This window comes from Typopeltis vanoorti, chromosome 3, assembly GCF_054136105.1.
Source record: "Typopeltis vanoorti isolate ZY-2024b chromosome 3, IOZ_Tvanoo_1.0, whole genome shotgun sequence".
In the NCBI taxonomy this organism is placed as follows: Eukaryota; Metazoa; Arthropoda; class Arachnida; order Uropygi; family Thelyphonidae; genus Typopeltis; species Typopeltis vanoorti.
The window spans coordinates 144,719,826-144,736,265 of NC_143551.1; the positions used below are offsets into that span (position 1 = coordinate 144,719,826).

Here is a 16,440-nt window from a genome sequence, read left to right on the forward strand (position 1 = left end):
ACATGGAATATCTTTTGAATACTATTTATAATTTTACTTAAGTCACCACTATTCCTTATTGAGTTCTTCAAATAATATAAGTCTGTCATAGATATACTGATAGTTTTTGCAAAACTACTGAAAATACTAACAACTGCAAACTCAACTCTGAACATTTTGAAACTATAAGAATTTATAATCTTATAGTTTGAAAATCTATATGCGGTACTGCTAAAAAAAGTAGACAAAAGAAAGAAAGTGCAACAAAAACCCCACAAGTATTAATAATTCATGGGGGAGGGTTTCTGCATCCACTTTACTACTGTCATGGTCTTAACAGCAATATAAATGATCTGCACCAAGTTACCAAATTGCCAGAATTATTATTCCTGAAGGAACCTCAGCTGACTAAACTACACCTTACATCAAGCATGTCAAATTCAAAGGCTAACACAGGCCAAATAAACGAGGTTTAAGTTTATGTGGGCTGCAAAAAACAAAAACTTCAATTTTCATAAAAACGCAGGTTTATTTTGAAAAGTATAGTAAAAAAAAGAACAAGAACAACGATAAAATTAATGTTTTTTCCCTGACACTTGGCATCTCTTCTCTGCTACTATCTTTCCTACTTCAGAGGAAATCTTGTTTGCAGTGATTACTTTCAAAACTGATCCAAGGTGAATGTCAGTAATTCTGGATCTGACAGGAGACTTATTTCCCTTCATAATTGTAAATAACTGCTCACACCAATAAGTACTTCCAAACATGGATATAATTTCATATGCGAATTTTCAAGTATTTTTAAACCTGGCAGGTAAATATTTTTAAAATCCAGGCATGCCAACTTCACTGAATTTTGCCTTCAAATCTGAATTGCAATGGATCTCAATTACTTCCATTTGCATTTGATTAGGTACTGATTCAATATTTATTGAAAAAATCGAAGAAATCAACAAAGAAAACTTGTCTTCCAAAAATTTGAAATCTGCAAACCTTGTTTCAAATTCAGTTCTAAGGCTTACAATTTTTTCTGTGTATTTTTGATACGATGCAGTTTCACTTAAACTTGATTTGTTCATGTTGCATGTTCGGAAAGTGTGTTAAATCTTCATTTTCAACTGCTTTTCCCAAAGAACTAGTTTACATTTGAATGCCTTAACTTGGTCACACGTGTTCGTAATGATCTGATCTTCCCTTGCAGTTTCAAATTTAAATCATATAAGTGTTTTGTTATATCAACCATGAAGGATAAATCTTGTAACCACACTGTATCTAAAAACAGACTTGTGTTTTGATTTTTAATTATTAAGAACTGACATATTTCTTCTTTCAAGTCATAGAATTGTTTAAGAATCTTGGAGCAGGATAGCCAACGTACCTCGGTATAGTAGGACAAACCGGAATATTCGCTGTCTAATTCACTTAAGAAAGTAGAGAACTGTCGCTGATTTAAGCTTCAAGATTTTATGAAATTAATGATTTTTTTGATAGATGTCAACACATTTTCCATGTTTATTACTTTCACACAATAATACTTCTTGATGTATAATGCAATGCGTATGATCAATCTTGGATCAGTCATAAATTTCACTTTGTTTTTTTTGCAGTAATGCCATGAAACCATTGTTTTTTCCGGTCATAGAAGGAGCTCCATCTGTAGCTACAGAAGTTAATTTTGACAGGGGTAGATTGTATTTTTTCAGAAGTTCAAAAACACAATTAAATATATCTTGTCCTGTACTAGTGTTATGCATTGGTACTAGTTCCAATAATTCCTCAAAAATGTTGAAATCCATGTCACAAGCACAAAGAAACATAGCTAATTGAGCTACGCCCCAATGTCCGTGCTCTCGTCACAGGCAATGGAAAAAGCTTCAAAACTAGATGATTTTGCTTTGATCTGAACACTTAAATTGTCGGCCAAATCAGTAATTCTTTCTGCAACTGTATTTTGAGACAAAGAGATTGTTGAAAAGCCTTCATATTTCCAGGACAAATAATTTCTGCAGCTTTAATTACAATCCTTAATGAAATCACCTTCAGTAAAAGGTTTCGAGTGTTTAGCTATCAACTCCGACAAGACGTAGCTTGCATGCACTGCCGCTTCACTTTCTGGTGATACTTTAGTAAACATGAACTGTTGTTTTTTCAGTCCCGACTTGAGCTCTTTCAACTTTTCTTGTCTCATTAATCCCTCGTAATTATCATATTTTGATTTATGTTGTTCATAGTGACGATTAATGTTGTATAACTTTGGTACACTGATAACATTATTACATATTAAGCAGATTATTTTATTTTTTACTTCACAGCAAAAATACTCCAATTCTCACTTTTCTTGGAAATTTTCTTTGGAATGTTCGTCAGCAATTTTTCGTTTATTACTATCACTTGGTTTCGATAGAGACATGCTGAATACAAAGGACTGATAAATGTTAATAATTGTTAACATAAAATAATAGAATATTTTAATAAAAACTGATATTTTTTCTTGAACATCAACTTACCAGACACTAAATAACTGCACGAATTAATAAGCATAACATAAATAAACTTATTTTTCTTGTTCACCGAAAGAGAAATATTTCCTGTTAGCACACCAAACAAGTCAGTTCAAACAAGACTGACGACTAGACGTGGGCGTGGCACTGGCACGTGATAGTAGGTATATAATCGGCTGGTAGAAATAGTGGGGGAAATGCATACAACACGGCTATATGTAGTAATCACTGTCACACGTTTGGCTGGGCCGCAAAAATATTCGTCGTAGGCCATGAGTTTGACACCCATGCCTACATATTCCTTCTACCCACAATGGTAGCATTTGTATATTCATCAGAAGGCAAAAACCTTGAATTTTGCTTCTCTCATTTGATCTGTCATGGTTCAAAATTTCTTTCCCAATCCATTGCATTCATTTGCTATCTCTGTTGCTCTCCAAATTCTGATATCTACTCTGACCTTTGTTGAAAATTATCACTAAAGCTTGATTTTCTGCAGTCAAAATGTCCAAATCATGAAGTCATCATCAACAGTTCCCCTACTGAATGAAGAAACTCAGGTGTATAAGGAGGAGGAATCAGAGCTGTTGCATAAACTGAATAAGAATTCAGCAATAGGTAGCAGTGAGCTCAATATTGCATACGCCCAGTTGATTCTACCTAACAGCAGAAGGCTTGAAAACTCACTGTCACATGAAAAACTGTTACTAGTATTACAATAATAGGTCTCAACACTAACTGGATTCAGGTTATCCAATATCATTAGCAGTGCATTCCCTTCCTCTCCTATCCTGTTTATCATACTTTACCCTTTACACTTGATACCAGTTAATATGTCTGATTCTGATAGCCAGGTCTCACTAATACCTATAATATGCAGTTCCAGCATATTGACCAAGGCAACAAACTATCCCTTTGTTTCTGATACTCCTACCATTTGTGTACAGACATAAGCTACCTATATGTTCTTTTGTATACTCTTATCTGTAGTCTGCTTGACATAGTTGGACAATTTGCAGAGTTTCCTCTCTAATGTCTTATATATGCAGATATCTTTGCACATGTTTGAGGGGTCGGAACTGATGAACACGAAGTCGAAATCGTTCTCTCCTCATAATCATTTCCACGATAATGTCCATTCATGTCATTAACATTAGCATTGCTGCTCTTACACACATATTCTCAGCATTCCTCCCATTATAATTTAGTTTCCCTGACTCTCTGTGTTAAGTCTCATACCAGTGATTAGTTTTTCAAGACTCCTGATACCAAATGCATTCAAGTGTAGGCCTTCCCTCTAATACAAATCCAATCTTCCCTCAAATCATAGCCCTTCTTCTTCATTCATTTTTGTCAATATCAAGGGAATAAAACTATTTTCACTTTTTCACTCTTCAAAGATTTTTTAAATTAATTTTAAAACTTCAAAGAAATTTGATATTAACTGAATCACATGCAAATCCTAAATCCCAAATTTTTTAAACTTTCATTTAGGCAAAGCAAATTTATTGCAACACATAATTTTGACACTTTGCCTTTTATGTCCCACTGTAAATGGTCTAATATTGAAACAAAACTGGAATAGCTTGAAAACTTCTGAAAGGATTCCAAATACTAAATTTTATAAAATCTGTTAATATTTTTCTATTGGAATTTTAATACTTCTTGGTTCCAATATTGTTTCTGTTAATTTCTGAACAGGTGTTTGTTTGAAGAGAAAAGAAGAATAGAAGTCACATTCCACTGGTCACTTTTGTAATGCCAAAAGACACAAAGCTGATAACTGTTGGGTGATGGTTGTTCCATAGTGAATGAAACGTGGATGAGGCTGTAGTCTGGGTTACTAAGAGGAGAGCTGACATTCACAGTGCATTTAGAAAGGGAAGCTTTTAAGAAGAGGGCAAGGATGTTTGGCAGGATAGCAAAGTTAGTGTGGTATTCTGGTAGGTAATATTCATTAATTTTTCTGTTGCATGAAGTCTGATTTGGAAAAGCCTTCAAACATTGAAAAGTAACACCCATCAGTTCCACTAACTCACTGCCATGATGCATGTACTGTGAATTTTTTATATAATAAAATGCAAGCATCAGTTAACTAACAACACCATAATATTTATAACATTGAGAGTAGACCACTTGTGTGAATTAATTAATACATTTTGATGAAAGAACCAGTTATTTTTCTTTGTTGAGGAAACATGCATGCAAAACCTGATTTGCAAATGCTGCAAACTATACTTAATATTTTTCATAAGTAACTATAGAGTGGTATTACAATGTACAGCATACTCTTCAATGTTACTAATTTTTGATGATGTAGTCTACATAATACTCTTTAAAAGTCCAAGATAGTGATAAGACTGTAAAAAATGTCAGAACTGACTGAAGGTTTGTAGGGTGCACTTACTGATAGAAAAAAAAAAAATTGAAGATGTGATAAAATCCCCATTTGGGCAGTATTAAGAGCAATTTTGTAGAGGAAATGCAAAAGAAAATTTTCAATGCATGGAGGAAAAGAAAGAATTTCGAAAAGGATGTTAAATGCATGGAAACTGAATAAGCACATGGTTAACAAGATTTTTTTGCTTAGAGTGGAGAACGAATGGAATAAACTGCCAGAAAGAGTTCTGAGTGCATTATCAGTGAATGAATTTAATGAAAGATATGACAGGCACCATGTAAAAATGGTTATTCTGAAGTTACGATGATGGTGATGATAACAAAGTTACTTTTCTAAACAGTTAGGGAACATAAGTGAGCAAAATAAATTTTGAAAACCAAGTAAACTATTGAAGTTCATCTCTTGATTAGAAATGCAAATACAAAGAATTTACATGTAAGAGGAGAATGTCTACAAAAATGTTTCAATTATAAATATTCATTCAATTTAACCATTTTCTATTATTATCATTATTAAGAGAGACCTCCAGAGAGTCAGGACTCATCAAGAGAGGTCACATACTACACACACCAGCTATCATACTTATTCTTGAATTCATTCACACTGCTTGCACTCACAACATCCAAAGGCAATCCATTCAAATCACGCACCACCTCTGAGAGAAAAATCTAGTCCTCACTCCCTTCTTGGCGGCCTTCATTCTCAGCTTCCCAGGATGCCAGCTCGTCCTTTCTCCATCCTCAGAAATTGAAAAATTCCATCAATTGAAATCCTGTATGACTCTTTCAGAAGTTTGTAAGTCTCAATCATATCACTCCTCTTTCTCCTGTTTGCTAGTGTCTGCAGTCTACAAATTCTCACTCTGTCTTCACAATCTTGATATCATTTTTAACACTCTCCTTTGTACTCTCTCCAATATATCAGAATCACAATGTTTCCTACCTGCACACTAGTCTTATCAAGGCACAAAATAACATCCTTATCTGTACATGTGAATGTTCGTTTCAGCATTGCAATTATCTTTTGAGTTGTATTTGCAATCTTTGCTATCTGGCCCCTGAACTTCAACTTCCTATCTACTAACACTCCAAGATCCCCAGCTTGATCAGTTTGTTCTAGCTTAATCCCACCAATATAATACAACACTGGATATCTAATCATGCCAAAGTCTATACATTTGCTGACACCCATTTTCCCATTCCCCCAAAATTCCAGCCTATTCAAATCATTCTGCAAGTACTGCAATATCAGCAGCATTCCTGATTATCCTACCTATCTTTGCATCATCAGCAAATAGTTGTATAGTTGTATGTCGCTTGTCAAATCCTTCCCAATATCATTAATGTACAGACTGAATAACAGTGGACCAAGCACTGATCCTTGTGGTGCACCATTTGTTATTCATTTATTTATTTATTTTTTTTATTAATCTTTGTACTGTTTATGGGCAATACTACCCTTACATCACGTCCAGACTTGATATATAGGCCTAAACCTTTACAAGTGTTTTACCCTATGCCCGTTCTAGTTATCATTGTAGTCATTCGCTGGTGGCAATGCCATGCTACCAGTGTGCCCTGTATGGCCCTCAAGGAAAGAACTGTTATATCCTTCTGCATAAGCCCAAGCCGTTTTAAGTCCATATAACTATCTGCGCTCCATACACCATGTAAGGAGATAATGAAACTAGTAAACCTCAGAGTTGCCCCATATTCCTCCCGTATCTTACTAACTAGATCTTGGTTATTATAAAAATATTATTATGGCTATAGGCTAATGGGTGCCCTGTTCCCACCACCTCGGCATCAACAACCCAAACGTCACCATCTCTTTTAATCACTAAGTCTGGCTTATGCAACCATGCAGAGGTCCTATAATGTGGTTCTACCACGGTCACCCAACCCTTGTTCTTAAAGCGGTTGTTCAGAATGGAGACCACGGCGTCATGCCTTCGCACACGGACCCCCATGGGTGCAGAAGCAGCACTGGGCTATATGAGACAATGTCTCACTGTAGTGGCAGCCAGCCCTACAATTTGAGTCATCACTACTCCATCGAGCTGTGCGGGTTCGAGTGGGCAGGGCATTGATCCTCGTCCTAATAAGGTCAATATACTCGAATCCAGGGAGGAGTCTGGTGCCATCCCTTATCCAATCATGCTGGGGAGGCACCAGATATGACTCTTTTAAAGAAGCACCATCTACAGAACAGTGCAGCAGAGATGCCCACCTCTTGTATTCTGCAGGTGCTGACTCAATTAAGGTATCCTGATAATGGAACCAGCCTTTAGCCTGCCTAAAGTCTTCTTGTATCAATGGGCTATAGAAAGCCTCTCTGCAGATAGGGGAAGAAGATAGTTCTAAATTCGTGATTCTGGACAGCCGCAGGCATGGGATCAGCCATCTAAGTGATGGAACCCCGAGCCTGCCGTCCTTCACCCTCGCGTGGAAATATGCAGTAGGGGTGTCAGGCGGCAGTCGGAGTCATGATCTCACGGCTGAATGGATAGCCCTGTCCATTCGGGAAAGGAGAAACAGTCTTTGCTGGGGCTTGAGAGGAGCTTTCCTCAAAGAAGCGATCCCAGCTTCTAGGAGAGAAGGGACAGAAGATCTTCCCTTTGGGGTGAACATAATACCGAGATATCTCCACTCTTCCAGGATGGTCAAAGCATGCAACGGCCTCCCGTGCAGGGAAAACTCTATAGTCTCGACCTTAATCTTCTTGTCACGACCAGAGGGGACAAGAGCTAAAGTGCAGGACTTCTTTACATTAATAGAAAGGCCTCGAATAGAGAAAATGTCAACTGCCTGGTCAAGGCATTCCTGCAAACCTATCTTAGTAGAGGCTACAAGAATAAGATCGTCCGCAAAGGCCATAGCATTAAAGGAAGAAGCATCTACATGGCTAGGAAGAGAGTGAAGAACTCATCTATGATGCAGTTAAAGAAAAGGGGAAATAGAGGATCACCCTGGCGAATGCCACGCACTGCAGGAATAGAAGTCACACGAGACCCTGTAGTGATAGTGATGGAGCTACCCAAGTATAGCTCCATAACATAGAAAGAAAGGATTCTGGACATCCAGCAATAGACACCGCTCAAAGGAGAGCAGGAAGGGAGACGCTATAAAAGGCCTTTTGGAGGCCAGCGATGCCATATATAGAGGCTTAAGGCAGTGAGGGGAATCAGAGAGAAGAGAAGATATATATTTTCGGCACAGCCATCTGAAGGGACAAAGCTCTCTGTCTATAATCATGCTGCACATGTTGCTGAAGTCATTTAACTAAAATTTTATGATAGAGTCTAAGTATCACAGGGGAGATGGTAATAGGTCTAAAGTCTGATGCACAGCATAAACTTTGCAGACTCATATCCCTCATATACCACTTTTTGATATCTGTCAGTCAGCCATCCTCTTATCCATGCTAATGTTGTATAATCCAAATCCATTTTCCCCAATTTATGCAATAGTCTGCCATGCCGTATTCTGTCAAAAACCTTAGCAATATCCAAAAGTATTATGATGTATCCATTACCCTTGTCTAGTTCAATGGTAACATTGTTATTCAATGTGAGTAAGTTGCTAAAACATGACCTTCCCTTAGTAAACCCATGTTGTTCATTGCAAAGTAGAAATTCACTGTCAACCCATTTCTGAATGTAGGCCCTAACCAATTTTTCCAAATCTTTACCCACACTCCTGAGATACTAATTAGTCAATAGTTGGATACATCAGTCTTTGCACCACTCTTGTGCAATGGAATTGCTATACATGCTTCCATTCCTGTGGAATCTTCCCTGTTCTGAGACTCATATTAAACATCCTGGTCAAAGAAATGGCCAGTTCAGCTGAATGCTCTTTTAGCACACATGCTGATATTCCATCAGGTCCCTATTGCTGAATTCTTATTCATTTTGTGCAACAGCTCTAATACCTCGGCCTCACACCTGCATTTCTTCATCTAGTGAAGAGGTAACAGTGAGCTTAATGTTACATTCACCAGATTTAACAAAATAGGCACTCATTAACTGAACAACCTCTTCTGCATCTGTAACCCTCATGCCATCTGGATTTAGAAGAGGAATCTTGGAGTTTTAGTAGACAAGAAGTTGAAGTTCGAGGGCCATATAGCAAAGATTGCAAATACAACTCAAAGGATAATTCTGAAACAACCCTTGATTATGTAAAGATAAGGAAGTCATTTTGCCTCTTTACAAGGTCTTGATAAGACCTCTTGAACTACTGTGTGTATAGGTCTGGTCTCCTGGTTTCTGTGGTGATTCTGATGCAATGGGGGAGTACAAAGGAGAATGTCAATCAAGAATTGTGGAATACTGATTATGAAGACAGAATGAGACTTACAAACTTCTGAGGGTTATGCAGAATTTCAGTAGATGGAATTTTTCATTTTATGAAAGGGTGAGGAAAGGACACAAGGGCATCTATGGAAGTTAAGAATGAATGCTGTCAAGAAGGGGTGGTTAGGATTAGATTTTTCTCTCAGAGTAGTGTGTGCAAGTTGCTTGAATGAATTCAAGAGCAGGTATGATAGCTGGTTTGAATAGTGCGGCTACCCTCAATGAGTTAATGATTCCCTGAAGGTCTCTCTTAATAATAATAATAATTCCTCTAATGATATGAATCCAGATAGGGTAGAAACTCATGAAAACAATAATAATAATAATAATAATATCCCAGCAAGTTTGAGGCTATCTAGTGTGAAGTGGAGGGTAGCATGATGAAACATATGGTAGGGTGTTGCTATAGGCTTGGTAGAGACCAAGTTATAAGTCTCCAAATTACCGTGATGAGTATTAAACAAGTAATCATATGAGTGACTTAAATTATCCAAACAATGAATTGATAGCAGAGATAATTCATGATAAGAATAAAGAATTCATTCTCCTTTATCTTCTATTTATAAGGAGGCACCTGTGAAAGTTAAGTTTGTGTGCAGTTAAGAAAGGGGATGAGAGCTAGATTTTTTTCCCTTTACATAGTAGCGAGTTTGTTGCTCACTACTTCAAATATCTGTTGAAGTGGTGAGTGCAATTAGTGTGAATGAGTTTAAGAGACACAATGACAGCTGGTGTGGGTGATGTATTGCCTTCCTCGATGAGTTCTTGACTTCCTGGAAATGATGATGATAAATTTCAAAAGTACTTAAAAAATGACCCAAATATCAAAACCAGTGTTTCAGTAAGTAAAATAAAAATAAACTTTAAAATAAAGTTCTTTTTCAAAAAAAAAAAAGGAAAACTGCATAGTCCAGTTCAATTAAGAGTAGTAGTGCTGAGTGAGATTTGAAGGTTATCTTTTGAAATTATTTATCTATTAAACAAATGTGTTAAACATACAGAGACATCCAGTTATTTCACAAAAAGCACATTATTGATATAACTATAACTGATTCATACCACAAATGACTATTTTCAAAAATGTTTCAAAAAAGGATGAGTATATATAAGATAAGCAACATTTTTCACAATTAAAAAAAAAAAAAAAAAGTATATAACTTGAAAAATACAAACCGAATGACCAGGACTTTGCTGTAGCAAATTTACTAAATGGACATTTTGACTAACAGATTTTAACGTAACTTCTTGCTGATGATCTTGATTTTGCTGTTCTTGTGGTTGTACTGAAGCTGTTGTTGCTGTGAGTGTGGTTGGAGTGGTAGCAGTTATAGATTTTAACTGAACAGGAGTTTGAGAAAGCAGTTTACTTTCATTTTCATTCTATATAAAAATAACAAAATTGAAATTGTGAAAGAAAATAATAACATATTCAATCAAGTAATGAAAAACATTACTTCATTACTTATTCACTACCCTACATTAGATTTAAAAAAAAAAAATAATAAAATAGCTATTTTTCTAGTAATCAACAGTTCACGTAATTTGCAGAGAAAATAGAGTTTATTTATACAAAAAAGTGCAGCATACTAAATTCTACAATATATATATATGTTAAGTTTCATTAGAGTAAATCACTGTAATGAATTTAGTGAGTTCACTAAATCCATTATAGTGTCTATTTTTCCATCAACAGGCTGCATTTGAATCCAACTGATTATATTATGGATGTTTGTAAAATTGTCAACAGGTTGTGAAAAATTGGCTAGGACTTCTTCTTCTTCTTCTTCTGCAGCTTCTCCCACTTAAGTGGGGTCACTGTTTATTATGAGTCTCCTCCATACCTTCCTGTCTTGGGCTGTCACCACATCCAAGTTCTTCATCTTCAAGTCCTCTTCTACCAGCTCCCTCCATCTCTTCTTTGGCCGCCCACGCTTCCGTCTTCCTTGCACATCCATCTGCATGACCCTTCTTCCCACATATTCGTCCTCCCTCCTCATCACATGACCAAACCATCTCAACCTTGCCTCCTGTATTTTCGCTCCTAAGTTCGTAACTTTCACTGTTCCCCTGACATAGTCATTTCTCAGATGATCCTTTCTGGTCACACCGCACATCCACCTAAGCATTCTCATCTCTGCTACTTCCATCCTGCTAATGTTATTTTTCCTCAGGGCTACAGTTTCTATAGCATATGTCATAGCTGGCCTCACTACTGTCCTATAAATTTTGCCTTTCAGATTGATCGGCACCCTCTTATCACATAACACTCCAGCCATCTCCCTCCAGTTCCTCCAACCTGCTTGTATCCTGCATCCCACTTCCTTCTCACCTCCTCCATCTTCTTCCACTGTCGAACCTAAGTATCTAAAGTCTCTCACCTTCCTGATGACATTTCCTTCCAGCTCCAGGTCTGTCTCCTGGCCACCGCCCACTGCGCAACACATATACTCTGTCTTACTTCTGCTCAGTCTCATACCTCTCTCTTCCAGTACTTTTCTCCATCTTTCCAGTTTAGTTTCCGCTTCTTCTCTTGAATCTACACACAGCAAGATGTCATCTGCATACAACATTGTCCAAGGTGCATCTTCTCTCACCTCCTCTGTTACCACCTCCATCACAATATTAAACAGAAACGGACTTAATGCTGACCCTTGATGCAAGCCAACTGTTACTTGAAAACTTTCTGTCTGTCCCAAACAGGTCCGAACACTTGTCTTCACATTTCTGTACATTTCCTGCACCAACCTGACATATTTCTCCGGCACCTTCTTCTCCCTCAGACACCTCCAGACTTCTTGCCTTGGCACTCTATCGTATGCTTTCTCCAGATCAATAAATACCAGATGTAGCTCCCTTTGTTTCTCTCGATATTTTTCCATCATCTGTCGTAACCCAAAGATAGCATCTGTTGTTGATCTTCTAGGCATGAAGCCAAATTGTTCCTTTGCAATCTCCACCTCCTCCCTCAATCTACCATCAAGAACCCTTTCTAGGATCTTCATATAGGATCAACAGGTTGTGAAAAATTGGCTAGGACTGTTCTTTAAAAAAAACATAACAAAAGATTAGATTTCATCTCCTGATTACTACAATTGTCCTTTAAAAAACATAACAATGATATCACTACCTAGCTTATAGTAAGCCTAACAATAAACCATATTTGGACAGGACAGTATTCCAAGATTATGCATGTGACTACTAAATATCTATAAAACAGCATGAATGGACTAAGTGATACTGTCAAACAGTAATAATTACATTAATGCTCACTGCATTAAACACTTTACAGAAGAGACAAAGTAACTACTGTTTCATATTACTGAATTTTATTATTCAGTTCGCTACCAAAATTGCTAATTGGTCTCATTTTATAAAAAGCTTGAAAATTTGCAGTGTAGATGACAACCTGTCAGACATAATAATAAAGCAGGATTGAAGTAAAAGCAAACAGAAATTAAATTATCCCAATTTCTCTAATTAAATAATCTTATTTATTCATCTTCAAAATGGGGAAATGGACAATGAAACTTATTTCTACCTATGGTCCCACAGAAGATTCTTCTAAGGAAGAAGTGGAGGAATTTTATGCTACTTTTCTTAAACTGGTGTTTTTCAAAATTTTATTTTGTGATGAATTTTTTAACATTTAAAATTTTAAAATATTTAAAAATTTTAAATTTTAAAATATTTAAAAATTTTAAATTTTAAAATATCTTTTTTTCTAAAATGCTTAAATAGACATTTCATCATTAAGAAAAAGTCTGGTTTTATAATTCGAATATTGATAAATATATGCTTTTTGACTGTATTTACTGACCTGAGATATTCCAGTTTATGGAGGTTCAAAAACTTTTCATATGAAATAATAAATTCATTATATGTTACTGTAGCTTGTCTCAAGAACATATTTAAAAAAAAAACTAGTTCCTAACAGGTAGGAATAAACAAAGTGATGAAAACATCGAAGCACTTATGACTCATATCATGAACAATGTTTCATAAGAACACAACTCAAAATATCATTAAATCCACACACACACACACACACTGATCCACATGAAATAAAATCTCATGGTATGGTGTATAAACTTACTGCTAATTACTTATATACATTAGTGGTATGTGAGTTAGTAATACACAATAATGAGATTAAATGCTTCTTATAATGAATGATGAGATTTCACCACCACCACATTACAAAACTTTATATGTCAGCACAATAAAAATAATGTTAGAAACTGTAACATTTTGATCTCACCGGTGTTAACTTTGAATCTGATGTAGAAACTTGATTTTGTGCCAATTTTGTCTGTACAACAAACTGCTGCTGAATACCCAGTAATTGTTGAAGTACTTGTTGTTGTTGGGGAGAAGGAGATTTAACAGCCAAAAGCTCTCCAACTTGATTTTGGATCCTCTGAATTATCTGCACATATATACACAGCATAAATAAATATGAATACTTGCAATAATTTAATTATTAAGCATGTATAGAAATAAGAAAATAACCATAACAAAATATATAGAGAAATTCACATTTGAAGGTGGCTTACCCTAAACTTAAATGTAATATAAATAAATTAAATTGGGCATGAGTAATTCATACTAGTTATCTTTGTTCTGAGGAAAATTACAGATGAAAATAATTATGGGTATGTTTCAATCTGAAACATACTAACTTAATTTCACTTGCTATTAACAATTGTTTTCAGGTGTCTTTTGAAAAATGTGTAACATAACAAATTATTATTATTAAGTGACACCTCCAAGGAGTCCAAGGACTCATTATGGGAGGGCACACTACTCGACTACACAACTCCCTGTCTCCTCTATTTAATCCTCCAATACAGAAAAAACACTACCACCATCAACACACAACACCATCTACTGCTCACAACTACCAACAGTATTTTTTGTCTGTCTGTCTGTCTGTCTCTCTCTCTGTGTGTGTGTGTGTGGTCATTTATTATTATGGCTGATTTGCCTGTATGATGAGATGAAAAACCTGAGTTTATGAGAAGAAAAAACCTGCTACCTCCTAGAACATAATATTTCTATGCCCTGGCAAAATAGATTTTACTGAAATTTGGAATCTGTACTAAACTGAGATTATTAAAATTGTGTAATCTCAATTTGAATTAAATCAGCAGCAAAATATTTTGAAATAATGAAAAGTAATAACTCCTTGTCTGGATAGAATTTAACATTTGGTATTCGCAGTCTCTACTGAAATTTAAAAAATTACCTCAACTTCATTTGAGATCAGATAATTTTTTAAGACAAAATTACATAAATAATTTGAAATGATACTGATATGTTACAAGTGATAAATATGGTACACAAGTCAAAAAAATCTCTGGATTCCATCATGAATGCTAATTGCAAACTGCATCAGATAATTTCCACAGCTATTTTACGTCTGAACAAAAAAAGCTTCATACTATGGCTTATGAACCATGAGTTATTAACCAAATGCTTCTATTATGGAATAATATTTGTAATATTTAATTTAATCTATAGTGTTTCATTTAATCTATTATAGAATAATACTTATAATGTTTAATTTAATCATCTTTTAAATAATGCATAGCATTTCAGGGTCATTCATATAGATAAATTAAAATTATATTAATTCAGAATACTGTTTAGAACATTAAAAAAAAAATAGTAATAGCAAAAGCACATGTTACATGTAGCTTCTGAATAACTGATTAACATTTACATTAAATTTACATTTACATTTTTGTATCAATGTTCATATTTACATTTATATTTTTACATCTATATGTACATATTCGTACATTTATATTTTTATATCTACATATATTTATACTATAAAATCCAAATATTATGAGTAGTTTATATTGCATTACAGTGATTGGAAGTTGATCCTATTGGCAAAATTAAATAATTCTGAGTAATACTTTTGGACAAGTCTCTGTTTTGATCACTGGACACTCGTCTCACAAAGTGATGATGTGTTGCATTAGGGGCATCTGGATGGAGTCCAGTAGCTGACAGTCAGTACTGATGATAGCTTATTCTAACTGTTCATCTATACCTGCTTTTTTAGCCAGCTGATCTGCTCTCTCGTTTCCTCCTACTCCAGTATGTGCCCTTACCCACAGAACTTAATTTCCCATTCCTCTAGAGTGAGATTCCTTACCAGATTTCTTGACTACTCTAATTACACTAGGTGGTTGTTCTGAATTTTCATGCTGTCTATAGTGCTTCTACGAGGGTGGTCTGCAAATTTCTTGGCCTAACAATGAAAAAACGAATTTATAATTTCAAAATTATTTTTATTTTGCAACATAATCTCCCTTAAGACTAATACATTTATTCCAGTGATGCTCCACTGCCATTATCCTGTCCCTGTAGTGATTCTCAGTAAGATCTACAAAATACCCCTCTACAGCTGCAATCATCTCTTGATTCGAAAAAAAAAAAAAAAAAAAAAATGCTGACCAGCGAGGAAGAGTTTTAGTTTTGGAAAGAGATAGAAGTCAAAGGAAGCCAAATCTGGAGAATAGGGTGGATGTTCCAACAATTCATAGTGCAGATCCCTTAATTTTTTCCATTGCCAAAACACCTTTGTGGGCAGGTGCATTGTTCTGATGAAAGATGATTTTTTTCTTCTGCAAACTGGGTCTTTTCTCACAAATTTTTCCGTCTAGTCTGGTTAAAAGATCGCAATAATGTTCCCTGGTTATTGCTTTACCCTTTTCAAGATAATTAATAAACAAACTGCCTTTAGCATCCCAAACCACTGATGCCATGACCTTTCCTGCTGATGGAACCGAATTCGTCTTTTTTTGGCGCTGAACAATTGGCTTCTGTCCACTGTTTTGACTGCTGTTGGGATTCTTATGTGTAATGGTGAATCCAAGTCTCATCCATAGTAATAAACATACATACAAAATCAGTTTTATTGTTAAAATGCTCCAAGCACTGTTCAGAGATTTTCATGCGAGTGCATTTTTGATCTGCTATGAGCAAGTGCAGCACCCATCTTGCGTAAAGCTTTTTCATTTGCAATTCTTCGTGCAAAATATATCCTACACGTTTCTTTTAAAATGACTATAGTCTCAGCAATTTCACACACTTTGACTCACCGTTCATCCAATACCATATCGTGCACTTGATCAATGATTTCTGGTGGTGTTACACTTTTTGGACGTCCTTCACGTGGATCATCTTCA

At 35.6% G+C, this 16,440-nt stretch overlaps 1 protein-coding gene across 6 annotated transcripts in view; it reads right to left on the reverse strand.

Annotated features, from left to right (window-relative positions):
- Positions 1-16,440, reverse strand: part of LOC150108632 (uncharacterized) — a 516,846-nt gene that overhangs the window by 119,132 nt on the left and 381,274 nt on the right. For all 6 annotated transcript variants that reach the window (XM_090390897.1, XM_090390895.1, XM_090390898.1 and 3 more), the window contains 2 exons: positions 13,497-13,664; positions 10,412-10,618 (listed from right to left, as the gene is read on the reverse strand). In XM_090390897.1, the coding sequence (XP_090247023.1) occupies positions 10,412-10,618; positions 13,497-13,664 (375 nt within the window). The remainder of the gene's footprint in view (positions 1-10,411; positions 10,619-13,496; positions 13,665-16,440) is intronic.